This window comes from Pelophylax lessonae, assembly GCF_965119305.1.
Source record: "Pelophylax lessonae genome assembly, chromosome: 12".
NCBI lineage: Eukaryota > Metazoa > Chordata > Amphibia > Anura > Ranidae > Pelophylax > Pelophylax lessonae.
The window spans coordinates 216,146,188-216,168,803 of NC_138779.1; the positions used below are offsets into that span (position 1 = coordinate 216,146,188).

Sequence of the window (22,616 nt, forward strand, 5' to 3'; positions counted from 1 at the left end):
TTTTTCTTTAGTCTCATTCTTTGTTTATAATGAGCCTTTAAAACTTCTAGTTTGGCACCGGTTGGGCCTACTAGATTGGATTTGATTTTGTCAATCCCACCCCTCATTTGTGGCACTGCTTCTGGATGTCCCAGCTCTTGAGAATCAAGAAGACTACGTCTGTCAATGAGCGATAGAGAAAAATGGATTTTTGTAAGAACTTACCGTAAAATCCTTTTCTCTTAAGCTCATTGACAGACGTAGTACCCGCCCCTCTATCATTGAGTGGGTTGGGTTAATTTCTCTGTACTGCTTTAAACAGAACTGATTCCCTGTAGCAGAGAGAGGGAGGATATACCCTCAGGGACTGCCCCCTAGGGTGGAGCCAGAACGTTTTGTCATTCTGCCTAGTCCTACTCCTGCGGAGACAACATAACCCAGCTCTTGAGAATCAAGAAGACTACGTCTGTCAATGAGCTTAAGAGAAAAGGATTTTACGGTAAGTTCTTACAAAAATCCATTTTTTATTTTTTTACCAGTAATATTACCATCATTTTATTTTTTTACCAGTAATATTACCATTTTTATTTTTTTACCAGTAATATAACCATCATTTTATTTTTTTACCAGTAATATTACCATCATTTTATTTTTTTACCAGTAATATAACCATCATTTTATTTTTTTACCAGTAAAATTGCCATCATTTTATTTTTTTACCAGTAATATTACCATCAGTTTATTTTTTTACCAGTAATATTACCATCATTTTATTACCAGTAATATAACCATCATTTTTATTTTTTTACCAGTAATATTACCATCATTTTATTTTTTTACCAGTAATATAACCATCATTTTATTTTACCAGTAATATTACCATCATTTTATTTTTTTACCAGTAATATTACCATCATTTTATTTTTTTACCAGTAATATTACCATCATTTTATTTTTTTACCAGTAATATAACCATCATTTTATTTTTTTACCAGTAATATTACCATCAGTTTATTTTTTTTTACCAGTAATATTACCATAACGTTTTGTTAGAATTGGAGGTTTGTGCTTAAATGGGATTCTCAGTCTTCTCCTCTTAAACATATATTTTTGGTTTTCTACATAGGTCTGAAATCCTTTTCGACTTCTCCAGCTGTAGTTTCTCCCTGTAAAGAAAGCCCGCCCATGTCCAAGGCCAAGCAAGTGAGCCCAACTGCAGCCACTGTTAAGCAAGAGCACCTGACGCTGCATACATCTATGCATGGTTTCACCCCGGACAAAATCGTTCGAGTTCACCTCACGCAACTGGACCCTTCTTTGTATGGCATAAATACTTCTTTTTTACTTTCTCCAAAAGAGTCAGAAGTAGCCTCCCACAACCACCACACTGACCTCTCCACTCCTGTAAAGGTACAGACCGACTCTAGCAGTGCTTCAAAGAAAAATAAACGTCGGAGGGGGAAAGATAGGTGGTTGACCTATAGAAAAAAATTGAGGCACAAGCCAAAAGAAAAATCCGTGGATTTTAGCCCTAGTGGCCAGGATGTTCCGGAAAGAGACGGTACGGTCGCTCTTGTTCAGGAGAATCCTGATGTAGATAACAGAGTGAATATTACAGATTATGAAAGGGAATTTTTTAAGGCAGCCCATGCCAACATAGTTCTTGAAGATTCTTCTAAACCTTCCACTTCTAATGCTGACCAACCAGCCGGACAGGGTTCTCCTAGAGCTGAAGGGAAGGTTGAAGAACAAGCCACCAAAATGGAGGTTGAGCAAGATAAGTCGCGTCTTCCTCTTAAGAGAAAGGGGCAACGAGATAGGCAAGTCCGGAAGGTGAAATGGAAACTAAGAGCAGAGCATTGGCAAGGGACTATGGAAGAACCCATAGACGACTATGACGAAGGAGAGAGTTCTGAAGCTGATATTAGCCAGAAGGTTGATGATGGAAAAATCCTGGTCAATTCAGAACCTTTACAAGAGAGTGGACCGTCTATGGAGCGCAGGCCAGAGCCATTGCCTGCTAAAGACGAAACATCTGAACAGACTGTTGAAGATGGTCCGGAGTTGACCCCGCCACCGGTTGAAGGACATCACAAAGGAGTTGAATTTGAAAACGCTTCATTGGTGGAGATGCCTTTGGAGGAGGCAAAATCGACTGACCCTTTAAAACCAACAGAGCCTCTACCTTTAAAACCAACAGAGCCTCTACCGGAAACGACGGAGTCTGCTCGGATTCAGTTATCAGAACCAGTAAGCGAGCCCGTCGATCCCGTTAACGACTCCATGGCTGAACAGCAGCCTTCATCTAAACCCCTTGGGCTTTTGAAAAAGAGCAAGAAAGCAAAGCGGACTAGTTCTCTGCAAGCTGACCGCACTGCCGTTCAAAAGCTTTTGGCCAAAGTAAAGGAAGCTCAGAGCAAAGCTCAGTCGCATCTCCTGGCTCAGCCTTCCAAAGCTGTTGCTGCTGACGCCACAGAGTCTGTCAAGCCTGCTTTGAATGCACGTCCTTCCCGCGTGATTAAAATCCCTCGAAGGTTAATTGAAGAAGACCTACCGATTGTCACAGAAATGCAGCCCAAGAAGAGCTTGTCGGAGCCAATGGCTGCTTTGGGCGAGATGGAGAAGCAGGTCCTTTCCGACACCCTTCTAACACCAGCTGATCCATGTTTTAGTCTTTTTAACGAAGATGATCACCTCAACACGCTACCTCCAGCATCTCCTCAAACGGACTCCTCGCCGTCATCCTCCACGTCTTCATCTGCGGCTTCATCGCCGACTCTTGAGTCCGCTCCTGTTCCCTCCACCCTTTCTGAAAGCTTGCGCAAGAACATTCTGCGAGCGCCTACGTTTCGCTGGAACTCGTTTAATATTTCTGCTTCTGAGACGCAAGAAACGCCAAGTTCTTCTCAGCCTCCTATACGCCTGTCCTCACCTGAACCTTCAGAGGATCCTGTGAAGCCCAGTACCCCACCATCAGCTCCATCCTCCCCACTTCCTTCTGACCAACCTCCCAAGCTCGAATCTGTTAAGCGCTCTCCACTCCTTCGCGCGCCGCAGTTCACCCCCAGCGCAGCACACTTGAAAATCTACCAGTCTGTCTCGCTTCAGGACGAGGCCAAAAAGGCTTCTGTGACCACAAGTAGGAGTCACTTGTCAGACCATGGTTCGACCACTGTGGCTGGTTCCCCGCCAGATCTCTCGAGCACTTGTGTCAAACAAGAACCGCAGCCTGTAGGAAGAAGGGCGAACCATTTGGCATTACCTCTATTTGTAGACAATGTTTCCACTTCTATAAAGCCTTCTGAGCCAGTACAGTCCCTAAGCTTGAAGCCTGAGAGTAAATTTCGACCGAACGAGGTGCATGATGCTTCCGTGAGGCCTCTCAAAATGGAGGCTATGACACTGTGCCCTGGAGAAAACCCCCTCTGTAAAGTTGCAGTCAAGTCTGAGTTCCAGTCTTCAGCGAGCTCACAAGGTGTCTTGACTTTCCCTCCTACGGAACTATCCCTGTCCGGCACAGACAAGAAAGTTATCAGCCTGTTGGAGAAGGCCAAAATACAGCTTTTCCAGATCGACAAACAGAAGAGTGCTGATCAGGTAAGACCAAAAGGACAGCTTTTAGTGTATGTCCAGTAATTGGGGGGGGGGGGGGGGGAGAAGAAAGAAGTGTAGCTTTAAAATCCAATTGGCAACTCGCGGGGTTACCAGATCAAAGGCATATCTCCAGAACACCGCTGTCCATCCCACTCGTGTCTCTTCCTGCTTGTGCAGCCACCAGGTCTCTGTGTAGGAGACTCAGGACCTCTAGAAAGGGAGATTGTTAGTGCCATTAACCACCCTGGGATGCACGTGCAGACGTGAAGTCACGTGGGTTATCCTCTTGGCATGGCTATGCATTTTTTAGAGCTTCCTGCTCTTTCTCCAGACTAATGGCCTGAGGAAAGAGAAGGAAAGAAAGCTCTGAAATCCGTAGCCACACCCACAGGACAACCCATTGGACGTCCCATCTACTGGAACATCTGGTTTTTAGTTTTCCGGCGGTCCTGAGCTTTTCTACACGGAGCCTGATGGTTGCACAAGCAGGAAGAGACGAGTGGGTCACAGCAGTGTTCGATTTGCCTTTCATCTGTCAACCCAGTGAGTAGCCAGTTGTATTTTAATCACTTCCCGCCCGACGAATAGTAGATTGACTGCCTGGTGGTGGCTCTCCAATCCTAACTGGACGTCATATGACGATCAGTCAACGTGACCATGTGACACAGCCAATGACTGATCAGAGTACCAGCTCACTACTGGTACCATGTGACCTCCTCGACCACAGTCCCCTTTATGTCACCGCGCCCCTAGCATACACAGAACCCCCCCCTCCCTCTTATTACGGTGCCCCTTGCAGTCATTGGGCCCCCCTCTATTAAGGTGCCCCTTGCAGTCATTGGGCATCCCTCTATTACGGTGCCCCTTGCAGTCATTGGGCATCCCTCTATTACGGTGCCCCTTGCAGTCGTTGGTCACCCCTCTATTACGGTGCCCCTTGCAGTCATTGGGCACCCCTCTATTACGGTGCCCCTTGCAGTCATTGGGCCACCCTCTATTTCGGTGCCCCTTGAACAAATTGGGCCCCCCTCTATTACGGTGCCCCTTGCAGTCATTGGTTCCCCTCACCACTATCGCGGTGCCCCTTGCAGTCATTGGGCCCCCCTCTATTATGGTGCCCCTTGCAGTCGTTGGTTCCCTGCTCCCTATTGCTGTGCCCCTTGCAGTCAATGGGCCCCCCTCTATTACAGTGCCCCTTGCAGTCATTGGGCCCCCCTCTATTACGGTGCCCCTTGCAGTCATTGGGCCCCCCTCTATTATGGTGCCCCTTGCAGTCATTGGGCCCCCCTCTATTATGGTGCCCCTTGCAGTCATTGGGCCCCCCTCTATTATGGTGCCCCTTGCAGTCATTGGGCCCCCCTCTATTACGGTGCCCCTTGCAGTCATTGGGCCCCCCTCTATTACGGTGCCCCTTGCAGTCATTGGGCCCCCCTCTATCACGGCGCCCCTTTCAGTCATTGGGCTCCCCCTCTATCACGGCGCCCCTTTCAGTCATTGGGCTCCCCCTCTATCACGGCGCCCCTTTCAGTCATTGGGCTACCCCTCTATCACGGCGCCCCTTTCAGTCATTTGCGTCCCCCCCTCTCACAGCACCCCCTGCAGTCATTGGGCTCCCCCCCTCTATCACGGTGCCCCTTGTAGTCCTTGGAGGTCCCCCCCAATATCACGGTGCCCCTTGCGGTCATGCCCCCACCCTATCTTCCCTTAGGCAGGGCAGGGACCGCAGCCGGTGTCTATTTTCCCAGGTCTCCTGCCCGGCCAATGATGTCATCAGCAGGGCAGGAAGCAGGAGGAGCTGCTTGTTAACGTATGTAGGGGATTACCCTCTTGTTAATATGAAGTCTCCCGATTGATATGCAGCGGCCAGCTTATCCACCGATCCAGGGGTTGGGGATCGCTGCTGTAAGCCATTGAACAGAACTGGGCAAAGCGGATACCGCTGCGTGCAACAGATTAACACGAGGCGGATATTTGAAATGCTGTATGACCGATTATATATTAAACGTATGGCTGTATTTTGTTTGTTTATTTTTTTCAGGGTGCAAATGCTAATTCTTCAAAAGACCCAACCCAACAAGAAAATGGCCCTAAAACTTTGGCTGTGCAGGTAATACTCAATTCTGACAGCAGTGGGGGGGGGGCGGGGTGAGTCCGATGTGGGGTACGGTGCTGATGTGACCTTTTTTTTTTTTTTTTTTCTCCTCAGGGGCAGGATTCCCCAGTGCAAGGACCCCGGATCAAACACGTGTGCCGTCATCCCGCCGTGGCTCTTGGTCAGCCACGAGCTATGATCCCAGAGGACATCCCCAGGCTGAGTGCCTTGCCGCTGTGCGAGAGAGAGACTGTAGTGCCAGCGGCTGCACCTCGAGAAGGTGAGAGATCCTCAGATCTGTAAGTGTCAGGCTCTAAATAATGTTAGTTGTTGACCCCCCCCCCCCCCCAGCTTTTTTTTCCTTGCCATATAGCAAAGAATAGGTGGAAGATCACACAGGAGTTTCTGTGTGACTGGGCATACGTTTTGGTATTCCCTATTGTGTAGTTATCGTCTTGTCTGGAATTCCCCCTTTTTAATTCGATATTTCTGCATTTCAGATTCGTCTGCCTCAGAGCCGGAGCCGACCACAGTCACCAGGCCGAGACCCGTCAGGCAGCCGCCGGCGCCTCCTCCCCGCCGGCCGCGGCCCGTCTCTAGGGTGAGGCTACGGATGGCCAGATGCGGCAAGTGCAAAGGCTGCAAAGTGATGGAAGACTGCGGCAAATGCGTAAACTGCAAGGACAAGACCAAGTTTGGCGGGCCCAACACTAAGAAGCAATGCTGCGTGTAAGCACGGGTGATTTCCTACACAGGGGGATTTTATCAGGTTTTTGTTAGTAATGGAAGGAACCCCCGTAGTGTAGCAGTTTTATCAAACGCTTTATAGACCACCTACCACATATCGACGTGTATATATATACGTCGGCAGACTTTGCGGTAGTATACCGGGATGATGCCTCTAGCTAGAGGCATCATCACTGTACCGTGGTTTACAGCCAACGGTCGGCTTTCCGTCGGCAACGACCGTTCTGGCTCGAGAGCCACTCGATCGTTACCCGGGTGAGCGGGAGGGGATGTCCCCCACCCCCCCTCCCGCCGCCTTCCGTGACTTTGCGTCCCACCGGGAGCCCCGAGCACCCAGCCGGCACGTCCGCCGGCTGGATGGAGTCCCGATGAATGCCGTAAACGGCTTCGATCGGGTCTCTGATGACGTAACACGGAGGTGGCATCCATGATGTCACTTCCGGGTTACTGTGCTGCAAAAAGCGGCAAATTTAAAAAACGGCTGTATGCAAAAACGCAGTTTTCGGCGTTTTGCATACATGGAAGTGTAGTGGAGGGGTTTTGGGTCTTTTAGACCCTCGATCCCTCCATAAAGAGTACCTGTCACTGCATATTGCTGTCACAAGGGATGTTTGTTTACATTGCTTGTGACAGCAATAAAAGTGATCAGATTTTTATTTTTTTTTAAAAACCTGTAATAAAGTTAAAAAAAAAAATAAAATAGGAAAAAAAAAAAATTTAGCCACCCCCGTCACCGTTAGCTCGCGCACAAAAGAAAAAAACGTATACGGAAGTCGAGCCGCGAATGAGATCGCTGTTCAAACCACACATGTGAGGTATCGCCGTGATCACCAGAGCGTGGGCAATAATTCAAAAAAAAAGAGCTACACTCCAACTCTAAACTGGTAACCGTTAAAATTTAAAGTGTCTCCGATTGAGATCTCTATTGACCGTAGTTTGTCGCCATTCCACGGGGGGGGTGCAATTTTAAACCGTAACATGTTGGGTATCTATTTACTTGGCCTGACATCATCTTTCACAATATACAAAAAAATTGGATTAACTTTACTGTTTAGTATTTTTTAAATGCAGTGAAATGTGATTTTTTTCTACATTTTTCCAAAAAAATTACGTTTTAAAGACCGCTGCGCAAATACCGCGTGACAAAAAATATTGCAATGACCGACATTTTATTCTCCAGAGTCTTTGCTAAAAAATATATATAATGTTTGGGGGTTCTAAGTAGTTTTCTAGTAAGAAATACTGATTTTAACTTGTGAACAAAAAGTGTCCGAAATAGGGCTGGGGCTTAAGTGGTTAAAAGCAAACAATATGCTCACAAAAATGAAAACAGCCAAGCATTAATAGGCAAACTATGCCGGTCCAGGCCCCCGTGATGACATCACAGTTTTGCTCTGCCCTTACGCATTACTTTCCACAGACCATTCAGAGAGGCGCTACAGTAGCGATTGGATTGCCCATGTTAGAGGCCCCATACTGGCCAATGGAGAGGGCTGCAGCGTTTTGCAGTTTCTCTTCTACCGTCAAATGAAGGGAATGAAAACCCAATCAGATGCCGGTGTACACAGACCATGGAGATCAAGAGAGGGATGGTGGTGATATTCTGGACACTAGGATAGTCACCCCAGTGTACCCACACCAGTGAGGGGAGGGATGGTGATTAACCACTTCCTGACCGCCCACCGTGTAGTTACTTCGCTGCTTTGATAGCTGCCATAACCTCTGTATTTTTTATTACAGTACAAGGCAAGGCGGTACGCTTTAACATAAAAGTGGTCCTAGCGGCAGATTTGCCACAGGATCACTTTTATGGGCGGTGGGAGAGGTGCCCAACCCCCCCCGCTGCTTACCAGTCGTTTTCCCAGCTACTGGTGCCGCTCGCCTTATGACCAGGAAGTGGAGTGAGGGCAAGATGGCCCCCACTCAACTCTATGCCCTTGGAGGACCGGAGCGACCTCAAAAGTCACTTTCGCCCAACGGCCCATAAAGGGCCAAATTTTTTTGGGGAAAAAGAGACTTAAAGCGCTTAAATGGCTTAAAGCGCACTGTCCCTCCGAGCTCACTCGCAGAAGCGAACGCATACGCAAGTCGTGCCCACATATGTAAACGGTGTTCAAACCACACATGTGAGGTATCGCTGCAATCGTTAGAGCGAGAGCAATAATTCTAGCACTAGACCTCCTCTGTAACTCTAAACTGGTAACCTGCAGAGATTTTTAAAACGTCGCCTATGGAGATTTTTAAGTACCAAAGTTTGTCGCCATCCCACGAGCGCAATTTTGAAGCATTACACTTTGGGTATCAATTTACTCGGCTTAATATTATCTTTCACAATATAGATTGTCTCCAAACTACGGCCAGGGGGGCCATATGTGGCCCTTTGCTTGCTTGCTTTTATATGACCCTTGGGACACTATTCCACCAACTGACACCAATGATGGGGCACTATTCCTCCCACTGACACCAATGATGGGACACTATTCCTCTCATTGACACCAATGATGGGACACTATTCCTCCCACTGACACCAATGATGGGGGCACTATTCCCCCACTGACACCAATGATGGGGCACTATTCCTTCCACTGATACCAATGATGGGGCACTATTCCTCCCACTGATACCAATGATGGGGCACTATTCCTCCCACTGACACCAATGATGGGGCACTATTCCTCCCACTGACACCAATGATGGGGCACTATTCCTCCCACTGATACCAATGATGGGGCATTATTCCTCCCACTGACACCAATGATGGGGCACTATTCCTCCCACTGATACCATGAATGAGGTACTGTTCTCATTGATATCAACAATGGAGCACTACTCATACCATTAAAACAGACAATGGGGCACTAATGCGGGGGAATTTTCTACTCTTACTGGTTACAGTCTGGTCCCCCTAAAGCCTGAAGGACAGTAAACTGGCCTTTTGCTTGGAAAGTTTGAAGACCCCTGTTCTACAGCAATGATGGAAGTGGAGAGAGGCGGTGGTGATGAGTTCTGGACTTAAGGATTCAGATTTACCCTTGCGTTCTTTCTTGTCTCCTTCCAGGTACCGGCGATGTGAACGAATAGAAGCCCGCAGGCAGCAGAGGCAGTCACAGAAAGGTGAGCGTCAGAAAATATACTTGTGGTATATCCCTTGTGCCAAATATAAACTAAATACTTAATATAGTGTAAAAATGAAATAGGAATGTGCAGCAGCTGAGGACAGAAGATAAAGTAGTTGGATAAAGCCACTAATGCTAAGGGCTTTAATGCTAAGGACTACCTACAGCGCTTACCCTTAGCATTAGTGGCTATATCCAACTACAGAAAGGTGAGCACTTGTTTCTCCATTTGTCCCAAAAGGCTTTAGAGCCCCCCAAAAAAAATACCATTTACTGTGAGGATTATTTTCTAAATCCGTTTTCTTTTATTGGGTAGTTTGAAGCTAAGCTGTATTATTAATCAGAGTATTTATTGAAGCCACGCCCACACAATGGTCCTCAAGACTTGGACATTTGCTGTGAAGCAGAGACTTTGATTTGAATTTTGTGACCAGTAATACGCTGGGGACATCGGAATATGTCAAACTGCTGGGTGGAGATCATCTTTGGGGAAACCCCCCCCCCCCCCCCAAAAAAAAAGCACATGGGGCAGATTTAATAAAACTGGAGGGCAAAACTGGTGTTGCTTAGCATGGTAGCCAATCCGCTTTAACTTCAGCTTCTTCAGTGATACTAATCCCACACTCATTTTTTTTTTTTTTAAATACTCTTTATTACAGAATTATTTAATCAATACAAATAATATGCATCTCTTAACATACTCAATCACGTAATTTTGGTCCCCCAAGGGATCCCTGCATTCACAACTAATACAGCGTACTATAAAACATGACATATATTAATATATTAATAAATCTTAATATAATATATCTTATTATAATATAATATATCTTAATATAATATAATATATCTTAATATAATATAATATATCTTAATATAATGTAATATATCATAATGTAATATATCTTAATGTAATATATCTCAATGTAATGTAATATATCTCAATGTAATGTAATATATCTTAATATAATATAATATATCTTAATATATATATCTTAATATAATGTAATATATCTTAATATAATATAATATATCTTAATATAATATAATCTTCATATAATATATCTTAATGTAATATATCTTAATATAATATATAATGTATCTTAATATAATATATAATATATCTTAATATAATATATAATATATCTTAATATAATATAATATATCTTAATATAATATATCATAGTTTTATATCTTAGTTTAATATATAATATATCTCTTTATAATATAATTAATTAACCACTTAAGCCCCGGAGGATTTGGCTGCTCAAAGACCAGGGCCTATTTTGCGATTCGGCACTGCGTGATTTTAACGGACAATTGCGCGGTCGTGCGACGCCATACCCAAATTAAATTGATGTCCTTTTTTTCCCACAAACAGAGCTTTCTTTTGGTGGTATTTGATCACCTGTGCGATTTTTTTTTTTTATTTTTTTTTTTTTTTTACTTTTTGCGCTATAAACAACAAAAGAGCAACTATTTTTAAAAAATAACAATATTTTTCACTTTTTTTTTATATAAAATTCTCAAAAAAATATATTTCTTAACATTTTAGGCCAATTTGTTTTCTGTTTACATATTTTTGGTAAAAAAAATCGCAATAAGCGTACTTCGGTTTGGTCAAAAGTTATTGCGTTTACTAACTACGGGAAAGATTTATGTCCTTTTTTATTGTTTTTTCTTTTAACTAGTAATGGCGGCGATCTGCGATTTTTGTGGGACTGCGACATTGTGGCGGACAGATCGGACCCCTGACTGACATTTTTGACACTTATGGGGGTACCAGTGACATTTCTACAGTAATCAGTGCTATAAATATGCACTGTTACTGTAAAAATGACACTGGCAGGGAAGGGGTTAACTTAGTGATCGAGGGGTTAAGTGTGTCCCTAGGGGCGTGATTATAACTGTCAAGGGGCGTGGCTTGTGATGTAACCACAGTACATAGCAGGATCGTATGATCTCTGCAGTTAGATCAGGGAGAATGACAGACGGCTTTGTTTACATCAGCCGCCTGCCTTTCTCCCTCTGCAGCGGGAGATCGCGAGTGACCGGTGGACATCGGAGCCGCCGGTCACTCGCGCTGGGATGACAGTGAACGAGCGGGGACGGGAGCGTGCCTCCAGCGGCGCGTGCTCGCCCCCTATTGGCTCGCGGGCGAGTGACGTACCCATACGTCACTTTGCCCAGGGGGGGGCTGACCGCCGCAGTATATGTACTTGCGGCGGTCGGCAAGGAGTTAATTACAATGCAGAGTGCATGAGCATCATGGGAAAAGTAGTTCCAAAACAGGGTGCCAAGGTTCGCCATCACTGCTATAGAACCATTTAAAAATGAGTATACATTTCTCTTCCCCAACCCACCTACAGGCCGAAAACAAATCCAACACCTCCCGCCACGAGAGAACAGCTCCGATTCCAACGAATCTTTTGCCGAAATCTGTCGAAACGATGACACAGAAGCTTCCGACCGACTGGAGCCCGGCGTTCAGTCTCAGCGAAAATCCACCCGACGCTGTGTGAGGCAACGCCCTTGCTATGACCTCTTCCCCGACTCCGAGGATTCAGACTTTGAACCGAGTCCGAGCGCCCCCCGCAGGAAACAGCGGCGAGAGTCCGGTAAGAGTTGTAGACTTTTTATCATCAATTTTTTACGGTCCGACGTCTCCGTGCGTAATGTTCACTTTTTTTTAAAGTCCGGAGATCTCCCTTAGCCTGTTTGCTGTTTCTGATCTGTACGTATAGTTTCTTAGCGTCGTGTTTTCTAGGGGGAGAAAAAAATCTGTTTCTTGTCATGTCACAGATTTACTTCCTCAGGACTCGGAGGAGCAGAATAAGCCACGCAGAGTACCCCAGCAGCCCGTGATCCTCCGCGCCAGGTCGGGCCAGGAGCAGGTGGGTCTACTATAGCCTGGATAATAGTCCTCTGCCGCTTTGTCCTCTGTGCTGCTTCCACCCTCTTTTCACAGTCTCTCTTTTCCATTCCGAAGGACTCAACCTTGAACGGCGCCTCAACCAAAATCAAATCTTCGGATGGAACCCACCGCCTGCGCGTAGATTTCAAGGTGAGATTATTATTTTTTTTTCTTTCTGCAATCTTTGATAATCACTGGAATGGTAGAGACGTGTGGAATCCACCAATCCCATGGACTAAATTCCAGGTTGAAGGAGACCACAAAACACGCATGGGACTTGTAGTTGTGCAGAAATAGAAATGCACATCGCATCGATGAAATAACAAGTCGTTATTACAATAGTTAAAAGCCTTTTTTAAAAAAATAGCCTGACTACGCTATCGGCCATATCCAAATTGTTTTCAAAAAGCGTATACCGTATATACTCGAGTATAAGCCGACCCGAATATAAGCCGAGGCCCCTAATTTTACCACAAAAAAGTGGGAAAACGTATTGACTCTAATATAAGCCTAGGGTGGGAAATGCAGCAGCTACTGGACCACCACGAGACACAAAACGGGCTGCGGGCATGGTATAGGCATGGCACAGGTCATGGTATAGGCATGGCACAGGTCATGGTATAGGCATGGCACAGGTCATGGTATAGGCATGGCACAGGTCATGGTATGGGCATGGCACAGGTCATGGTATGGGCATGGCACAGGTCATGGTATGGGCATGGCACAGGTCATGGTAAGGGCATGGCACAGGTCATGGTAAGGGCATGGCACAGGTCATGGTATAGGCATGGCACAGGTGATGGTATAGGCATGGCACAGGTGATGGTATAGGCATGGCACAGGTGATGGTATAGGCATGGCACAGGTGATGGTATAGGCATGGCACAGGTGATGGTATAGGCATGGCACAGGTGATGGTATAGGCATGGCACAGGTGATGGTATAGGCACGGCACAGGTGATGGTATAGGCACGGCACAGGTGATGGTATAGGCACGGCACAGGTGATGGTATAGGCACGGCACGGGTGATGGTATAGGCACGGCACGGGTGATGGTATAGGCACGGCACGGGTGATGGTATAGGCACGGCACGGGTGATGGTATAGGCACGGCACGGGTGATGGTATAGGCACGGGTGATGGTATAGGCACGGCACAGGTGATGGTATAGGCACGGCACAGGTGATGGTATAGGCACGGCACAGGAGATGGTAGAGGCATAGCACAGTAGATGCAGTGCTGCGGGCATGGTACAGGAGAATGTTCTGTACCATGCCTGCAGCACTGCATGAGGAAATGCAGAGGCTGCGGAGGAGTCTCACTTACCTTTCGGTGAGGTGCCTTAGATTTAAAAATGCGCCGCCGATGTTCGGGAAAGTCCGTACACGTTCGGCTATTCCCGGGCATGCGGCACATGCGCGGTGACACGTCGGCGCCGGCATTTTTAAAAAGACAGTGACTCCAGTATAAGCCGAGGGGGGCTTTTTCAGCATGAAAAAACATGCTGAAAATCTCGGCTTATACTCGAGTATATACGGTAATCAACGTCTTGCAAAGGTGTCAATGATCGCGTTTCGCCCAATTTTTATTTTTTCAGGATCCACGCTCATACAAGAAAATGTTAACCACTTTAGGACCGGAGGATTTTCCTGCCTAACGTCCAGGCCACTTTTTTTCAACTTGGCACTGCGCGACTTTAACTGACAATTGCGCGGTCATGCAACGCCGTACCCAAACAAAATTTACATTCTTTTTTTCCCACAAACAGCTTTGTTTTGGTGGTATTTGATCACCTCTGCGCTTTTCATTTTTTGTGATTATTAATAAAAAAAGAGCGAAAATGTTGCAAAAAATTGACATTTTCTACTTTGACAGTTGAAAAATATCCAATATATTCAGTTTTTGTCATATATTTAGGCCAAAATGTATTTACCTATGTCTTTGACAAAACAATTCTCAATGAGCGTATTTTTACCAACTTTAAGACCGGAAGATTTTACCCCCTTCTTGACCAGGCCATATTTTGCGATTCGGCACTGTGTTACTTTAACTGACAATTACGCAATCGTGCGACACTGTACCCAAATTAAATTTTTGTCCTTTTTTTTTTTTACCCACAGAGCTTTTCTTTTGGTGGTATTTGATCACCTCTGCGATTTTTTTAATTTTTGAACAAAAGAGCGACAATTTTGAAAAAAAAAAATATATATTTTTCACATTCTGATATATAATATTCCCCCCAAAAATATTTTACAAATCAACATTTTTTAACATTTTAGGCCAATTTGTTTTCTGCTACATGTTTTTGGTAAAAAAAAAAATCACAAGCATATTTTGATTGGTTTGCGCAAAAGTTATCGCATTTACTAACTACGGGAAAGATTTGTCATTTTTATTTTTTTATTATTTTTTTTTTTTACTAGTAATGGCGGCCATCTGCCTTTTTTTTTTTTTTTTTTTTTTTTTTTGCGGGACTGCGTCATTGTGGCGGACAAATTGGACCCCTAATTGACATTTTTGACACTTTTATTGGGGGGGGACCAGTGACACTACAGTAATCAGTGCTATACATATGCACTGTTACTGTAATAATGACACTGGCAGGGAAGGGGTTAACACTGAGTGATCAAGGGGTTAAATGTGAGTCTAGGGGAGTGATTAACTGTATAGGGGTGGGGCTTGGGAAATGATCATAGAGACCTGTGATCCTATGTAGAAGGATCACAGGCACTCTTTGGTCATTCCAGGGAGAAGAACGGTCAGCTGTGTTTACTACAGTTGACTGTTCTTCTCTCTCAGCAGGGAGCGATCGCAAGTGGCAGGCGGCAATCAGAGCTGCCTGCCCCGTGCATCGGAGTCCCCACTGCCGAGTGGGGACGGGAGCGCCCTCGCCCTCTAGCTGCAGGAACGCGACCGACGTAATCCTACGGCAGTTTGCGCAGGAGGGCCAGCTTGACTTAAGCGGTTAAATAAGGTAGTTTTGGCTCCAATTACGGGAGTACAGAAGTTTAAAGCATGACATGTTGGGTATCGATTTATTCGTCGTAACCACTTTTTATATTTTACTAAAAAAATGGGTATTGTATAAAAGGGAGCATACTGTGTCTCGGGAGGCGCTCCACATGTCAACTACGCAAACTTGTAGTGACCAAAACAAAAAAATATAAAATCTACACTCCAAAGGCGTATAACATGAAGGTTGCCTATAAACCGGCCCCAGGTGGGCCCAAAGATAAACCTGAATTACAAAAGGTTAAAATTCTCCGAACCAGACCCAACTGAGTCAAGAAGAAGGACTCCAGATTTGTCCTAGGAGCCCTCTCGTTCGGGTTCGTCAGCAGATTGCTATGATGACATGATAACCAACATTAGAGAACAGAGTGAGGAAAAAGAAGGTAGAGATATGGAAGAAGAAGCAGACAGGCAGGAAAGAGAAGAGAGACAAAGGGGATAGGAGAGAAAAGGAAAGCAAGAGGTTACTGCGGCCCAGCAACTGAAGACATTGAGGGAGATAAAAATTAGTAAGGGGAAAATGGAGGAAAGGACCATCACTCAGATCAGAATCCGAGGCTCCTCAAATAGTAATAAAGGCATCCTTTTATTTCTTTGGTATGCTTACTCTTTCTGCGGAAACGTGTTTTTCAGGAGGACTGCGACCTGCAGAACGTGTGGATGATGGGAGGACTCAGTATATTGACATCAGTCCCTATAACACCGACTCATGTGTGCCTGCTCTGCGCCAGCCGCGGACATCATCAGGTAAAGCTGCATTACAATTGATGTGGGCGGAGTTTCTGTTGGACTTCCTCAGACTGACTCTCATTCCCTCTCTCTCTAGTTCTTGTACTGTCGGGTGTGCTGCGAGCCCTTCCACACGTTCTGTTTGGAGGAGTCCGAGAGGCCGCTGCCTGAGCAGGAGGACATATGGTGCTGCCAGCGCTGCAAATTCTGCAACGTCTGCGGGCACAAAGGAAAAGCTAAAAAGGTAGCGGATTGTCTTTGTAACATTATCATACTCGGAGTTGGGCTTTAAATTTAAAATTGGAATCCTGGGTGAATTACTTTGTGTGATTTCTTTCTATTCTTTGTATATTGCAGCCTCTGCTGGAGTGTGAACTTTGCCAGACAAATTATCACATTTATTGCCTCGGACCAAATTATCCCAATAAGCCGCCTCGTAGTGGGAAAGGCTGGGTGAGTGGAAACCATATTCAATCCACTTTTTACTAACCCAAATCGCTGATTTGCAGCGTACAGCTGGCCCTTGTGTGCCGATTTACCCGCTCAGACTTATCCTCTGTTTCGCAGATGTGCTCATCCTGCGTTCGCTGTAAAAGCTGCGGAGCCAGCCCCGCAGTGGACGCTGACCTGGAGCTGACGGAAGGAGGAAACCTGTGTACACCTTGCTCTGCCCTGTATAATAAAGGTGAGAATTACGTTCTGTACCATATTCTCTTTTTGCTTTGCCTCACTTGTCCTTTTATGTCACTAAGCGTCCCCTTTTCCAATGGACAGGGAGCTTTTGTCCTATCTGCAGTCGCTGCTATGAAGAGAATGACTACGACAGCAAGATGATCCTGTGCGCCAAGTGCGATAAGTGGGTGCACGCAAAGTGCGAGGGGCTCACTGGTGAGTGCAAGGGCTGGAAAATTAGCAAGCGAATGTGTGGAGTGCAGCACTGGTGGGTATAGTATCGCGCAAAACAAACCACACTATACCCAACATAAGTGGGTGCAAACAAAGTGCGAGGGGCTCACTGGTGAGCGCAAGGGCTGGAAAAATAGCAGCAAGCGAATGGGTGGTGTGCAGCACTGGTGGGTATAGTATGGCGCAAAAAAAAACACTATACCCAACACCTGAAGTGCACTATACCCAACATAAGTGGGCGCACACAAAGTGCGAAGGGCTCACTGGTAAGTGCAAGGCGTGGAAAATTAATAAGCAAATGAGTAGTGTGCAGCACTGGTGGATATAGTGTGGCGCAAAACACACCACACTATACCCAACACTATATACAGTGCCTTGCGAAAGTATTCGGCCCCCTTGAACCTTGCGACCTTTTGCCACATTTCAGGCTTCAAACATAAAGATATAAAACTGTAATTTTTTGTGAAGAATCAACAACAAGTGGGACACAATCATGAAGTGGAACGAAATTTATTGGATATTTCAAACTTTTTTAACAAATAAAAAACTGAAAAATTGGGCGTGCAAAATTATTCAGCCCCCTTAAGTTAATACTTTGTAGCGCCACCTTTTGCTGCGATTACAGCTGTCGCTTGGGGTATGTCTCTATCAGTTTTGCACATCGAGAGACTGACATTTTTGCCCATTCCTCCTTGCAAAACAGCTCGAGCTCAGTGAGGTTGGATGGAGAGCGTTTGTGAACAGCAGTTTTCAGTTGTTTCCACAGATTCTCAATTGGATTCAGGTCTGGACTTTGACTTGGCCATTCTAACACCTGGATATGTTTATTTGTGAACCATTCCATTGTAGATTTTGCTTTATGTTTTGGATCATTGTCTTGTTGGAAGACAAATCTCTGTCCCAGTCTCAGGTCTTTTGCAGACTCCATCAGGTTTTCTTCCAGAATGGTCCTGTATTTGGCTCCATCCATCTTCCCATCAATTTTAACCATCTTCCCTGTCCCTGCTGAAGAAAAGCAGGCCCAAACCATGATGCTGCCACCACCATGTTTGACAGTGGGGATGGTGTGTTCAGGGTGATGAGCTGTGTTGCTTTTACCCCAAACATAACGTTTTGCATTGTTGCCAAAAAGTTTGATTTTGGTTTCATCTGAGCAGAGCCCCTTCTTCCACATGTTTGGTGTCTCCCAGGTGGCTTGTGGCAAACTTTAAACGACACTTTTTATGGATATCTTTAAGAAATGTCTTTCTTCTTGCCACTCTTCCATAAAGGGCAGATTTGTGCAGTATACGACTGATTGTTGTCCTATGGACAGAGTCTCCCACCTCAGCTGTAGATCTCTGCAGTTCATCCAGAGTGATCATGGGCCTCTTGGCTGCATCTCTGATCAGTCTTCTCCTTGTATGAGCTGAAAGTTTAGAGGGACGGCCAGGTCTTCATAGATTTGCAGTGGTCTGATACTCCTTCCATTTCAATATTATCGCTTGCACAGTGCTCCTTGGGTTGTTTAAAGCTTGGGAAATCTTTTTGTATCCAAATCCGGCTTTAAACTTCTCCACAACAGTATCTCAGACCTGCCTGGTGTGTTCCTTGTTCTTCATGATGCTCTCTGCGCTTTAGACAGACCTCTGAGACTATCACAGTGCAGGTGCATTTATACAGAGACTTGATTACACACAGGTGGATTCTATTTATCATCATTAGTCATTTAGGTCAACATTGGATCATTCAGAGATCCTCACTGAACTTCTGAAGAGAGTTTGCTGCACTGAAAGTAAAGGGGCTGAATAATTTTGCACGCCCAATTTTTCAGTTTTTTATTTGTTAACAAAGTTTGAAATATCCAATAAATTTCGTTCCACTTCATGATTGTGTCCCACTCGTGTTGATTCTTCACAAAAAATTAGTTTTATATCTTTGTTTGAAGCCTGAAATGTCGCAAAAGGTCTCAAAGTTCAAGGGGGCCGAATACTTTCGCAAGGCACTGTATACATAGAGATAGATCAATCTTGATATACTGACGGCCTCTCCCCTTTTGTTTTCATGGGTCCCCCCCCCCCCACCCCAACCCTGTCCCTCTCCCCTTTTTGTTTTCATGGGGAAAACACTGTCCCTCTCGCTGGTCCTTCCCCTAACTTCATCCTTCTCCGATTTTTGTTTTTATGGGTCCTGCCCCCTCACCCTATCCCTCTCCCCTTTTTTTGTTTTTGTGAGTCCTTCCTCCCTAAACCTGTCTCTCATCTTCTTTTTTTTTTTTTTCCTTCCTTCAGATGAGGGGTACGAGACCCTCTCCAACTTACCCGACAGTGTGGTGTACACATGCCCGCCGTGTTTGGGTGAGGGTGGCGCAATATGGAGAGAGGCCATGCTCTCGGAATTGACTGCCGGTTTTCATGAAATCCTGCAAAGTCTCCTGACCTCCAAACTTTCCTCACCTCTCCTGCACTGCTCACAGGTAATGCAGTCCATGAGATAGAACCACAGAAAACTCTTCACCCACCTAAGTACACGAGGGTTTGGTATAATCCAGGTGCAGAAAATTCAGACAGATGGCGAAACACCGTAAGAGCTCTGATCCGGCCACTGGAAGGTGCTCAGAATTCCGCTAATCCCCTACATTTTACCTTTCTCTTTTGTAGTGTTCGGGTGTACAGGCCGAAACAAAGTGTCTCTTCTCTCCTTGTGATTTGGAGTCTCTTGGGCAAATTTTGGAGGATGGTCACTACAACTCCATAGTGAGTATTTCCGCCTCCTGCTCTCCTCTAATCCCCCCCCCCCCCCCCACTTGTCCCATCTGGGTTTTCAAATCTTTCTTTGCCCATTCTCTCTAGGCCTCCTTCAATGACGACGTGGTGCGGATCATTCAGAAAAATATGGAGAACGGGTCATTGGACAAAGGGGGTGAAGCTCTGAAGATATTGTATGTGAAGGTAATTCCTGTGTTACATTTTGACAATTGTGTTAAAAGGATTATGCGATGATGAGGGTCGTATTCTTCAACATGTATATAGGGAAAGCTGGCGCTCCAGCGCAATGCCTCTAATAAAAGGCTCTTTATTGAAATATGTGTAATAGTCCTGTAAAAAGAAAACGCATTTCGCCAACTAGGCCTTAAAGTGATTGTAAAGTCTTGTGGGGTTTTTTTTTTTGTTTTAAAAATAACAAACATTATATTTGCCTGCTCTGTGTGATGATTTTGCACAGAGCAGCCCAGATCCTCCTCTTCTCGGGTCCCTCCTCTACGGTGCTCTTGGCCCCTCCCTCCTGACGAGTGCCCCCACAGTGAGCAGCTTGCTATGGGGACTCTTGAGCCAAGCCACAGATCTCTGTGTCCATTCAAACAAGGAGCCACGGCCCCCACCCCGTATCTCTCCTCATTTCTCTCATCTTCATTCTCCTGACTTTGACAGCAGTGGAAGCCAATGGTGCCGTGCTGCTGTCTCGGCCAGTGAGGGGAGTCCTGAGCAGCCGAGACACTCCTGCAACATCCCTGGATCTATCATAGGTGTCAAACCTCGATCCAGAAGTGTGTTCATCTCAGTCAGTCTCACAAGCTGTCTAATTTCCTCAGCGCTGGCGGTTTCACTTTTGGCTCCCACCCGGCTGTGACAGCTTGCGGCTTCACATCCGTGTGTCCATTGTGAATGTGCAAGTCACGCTGCGTATCGTGAATGGTGGATGCAGTCTCCTGGGGATCTGTCAGTGTCCCAAAGGACTGCAGGTGGGGGAGAACTTTGTTTGCGGTTGGACTGGAAGTGGAAGTAGGTACCTGCTCGGACCCGACTGACATTTTTGACACTTTTGGGGGGACCTCCCCTCTCAGCGGGGAGCGATCGTGGGTGTCAGGCGGCTACGATTGTACCCGCCTGCCCCGTGCATCTGAGTCCCCGCTGCCGAGTGGGAGCGCAGCGGCGCATGCTCGTCCCCTAGCTGCAGGCGCACAACCGACGTAGACCTACGTCGGTTTGCCTGGGAGAGTCACACTGCCGCAGTAAAAAGGCGACAGGTGGTCGGCAACCGGTTAATTTAAAACAAACTCTGTTTCCTGTTTCACCGGTGTGAATAATTGCAGGCTTGTCATTTATACACAGAAGAGCAGCTGTTTTGTTTAGTGAAGTATAAATTGTGTTCAGTAACTGGGATCTTCTTAGCTGGACTGGCTTTTTACACTTTCTCTTAGTAATTGAAACATTTGTGTGTCTGTTTTAATTTGCAGCTTCTGGAGAAATCCTTTAGCTGGTTCAGCGTTGAAGACTCAAAATACTGGAAGAAGGATACGTTTATGGACAGGTAATTTTTTTTGTTTTATTTTATTTGCTTTTTTTTTTGTTTTTTTTATTTTATTTGCTTTTTTTTTTTGTTTTTTATTTGCTTTTTTTTTTTGTTTTTTTTTTATTTGCTTTTTTTTTGTTTTTTTTTATTTGCTTTTTTTTTTTTTCATGAGACCCATGATAATATTGCACTTTCCCACAAGAACTCACAGGCATTCAACTTCAGTTATTTTATTATTCTGCACCCTAAGTTATGTTTAGAAAAAGGAAGTTCTTGAAGGCTCTTGTATTTTATGAATTGCATTGTTTGGCAAATCACCAAAAAAAACAATTCTGCATTGCATATAAAAGTTCTGTCTAATAATCTTAACCACTTAAGTACTGCCCTATAGCAGATAAACGGCTACAGGGCAGCCGTTCTGTGCAGAATCACACGTGTGTGTGCGTGTGTATATGATTCTGCGCTTCTGCTGCTGTTAGTCACAGCAAAAGCCAATCAGCGAGTGCCGGGCAATGGATGTCCACCGGCACCCGCCGGTCATTCAGGCAAAGACTCAGAGCTCCATTTTGACAGGAGGAAAGTGATGATCTTTGTGTCCCTGCAAAGCCGGGAATAAAATCCAGCATCTCTATTAGTAAAAGCAGCGCACACGTTACACCAAAAAACAGTGGCTAGGCACACAGTTAACCATTTGATTACCCTAGATGTTTTAACCCCTTCTCAGCCAGTGTCATTAGTACAAGTGCCTCCCTCTTAGATTGTAAGCTCTAACGAGCAGGGCCCTCTGATTCCTACTGTATTAGTGTATTGTATTTTGTACTGTCTACCCTCAAGTTGTAAAGCGCTGCGTAAACTGTCGGCGCTATATAAATCTTATATAATAATAATTTATAGCACTAATCACTGTATTGGTGTCACTGGTTCCCACAAAGTGTCAGTGTCCGATTGGCTGCGCCCATATCGCAGTCCCACTCGCTAGAAGTCACTGATCGCTGCCATTACTAGTATAAAAAAAAATTCAACCTATGGCGTGTATATTCTGGCATTTTTATATGCTGTAACTTTTGAACACACCAATTAACTACTTTACCACCGGAGGATTTTGCTGTCTTCCGTCCAGGCCACTTTTTGTGATTCGGCGCTGTGCGACTTTAACTGACAATTGCGCGGTCGTGCGAGGCCGTACCCAAACAAAATTTACGTCCTTTTTTTCCCACAAACAGAGCTTTCTTTTGGTGGTATTTGATCACCTTTG

General features: G+C 45.3%; 1 protein-coding gene across 1 annotated transcript in view; it reads left to right on the plus strand.

The window, feature by feature from the left end:
* Positions 1-22,616, plus strand: part of KMT2B (lysine methyltransferase 2B) — an 86,462-nt gene that overhangs the window by 29,172 nt on the left and 34,674 nt on the right. The window contains exons 3-19 of the mRNA XM_082274387.1: positions 1,106-3,576; positions 5,621-5,674; positions 5,780-5,945; positions 6,166-6,394; positions 9,471-9,526; positions 11,898-12,146; positions 12,331-12,422; positions 12,518-12,592; positions 16,088-16,201; positions 16,281-16,427; positions 16,541-16,636; positions 16,751-16,868; positions 16,958-17,071; positions 19,360-19,544; positions 19,729-19,824; positions 19,921-20,019; positions 21,306-21,379. Coding sequence (XP_082130513.1) covers positions 1,106-3,576; positions 5,621-5,674; positions 5,780-5,945; positions 6,166-6,394; positions 9,471-9,526; positions 11,898-12,146; positions 12,331-12,422; positions 12,518-12,592; positions 16,088-16,201; positions 16,281-16,427; positions 16,541-16,636; positions 16,751-16,868; positions 16,958-17,071; positions 19,360-19,544; positions 19,729-19,824; positions 19,921-20,019; positions 21,306-21,379 — 4,435 coding nt within the window. The remainder of the gene's footprint in view (positions 1-1,105; positions 3,577-5,620; positions 5,675-5,779; positions 5,946-6,165; positions 6,395-9,470; positions 9,527-11,897; positions 12,147-12,330; positions 12,423-12,517; positions 12,593-16,087; positions 16,202-16,280; positions 16,428-16,540; positions 16,637-16,750; positions 16,869-16,957; positions 17,072-19,359; positions 19,545-19,728; positions 19,825-19,920; positions 20,020-21,305; positions 21,380-22,616) is intronic.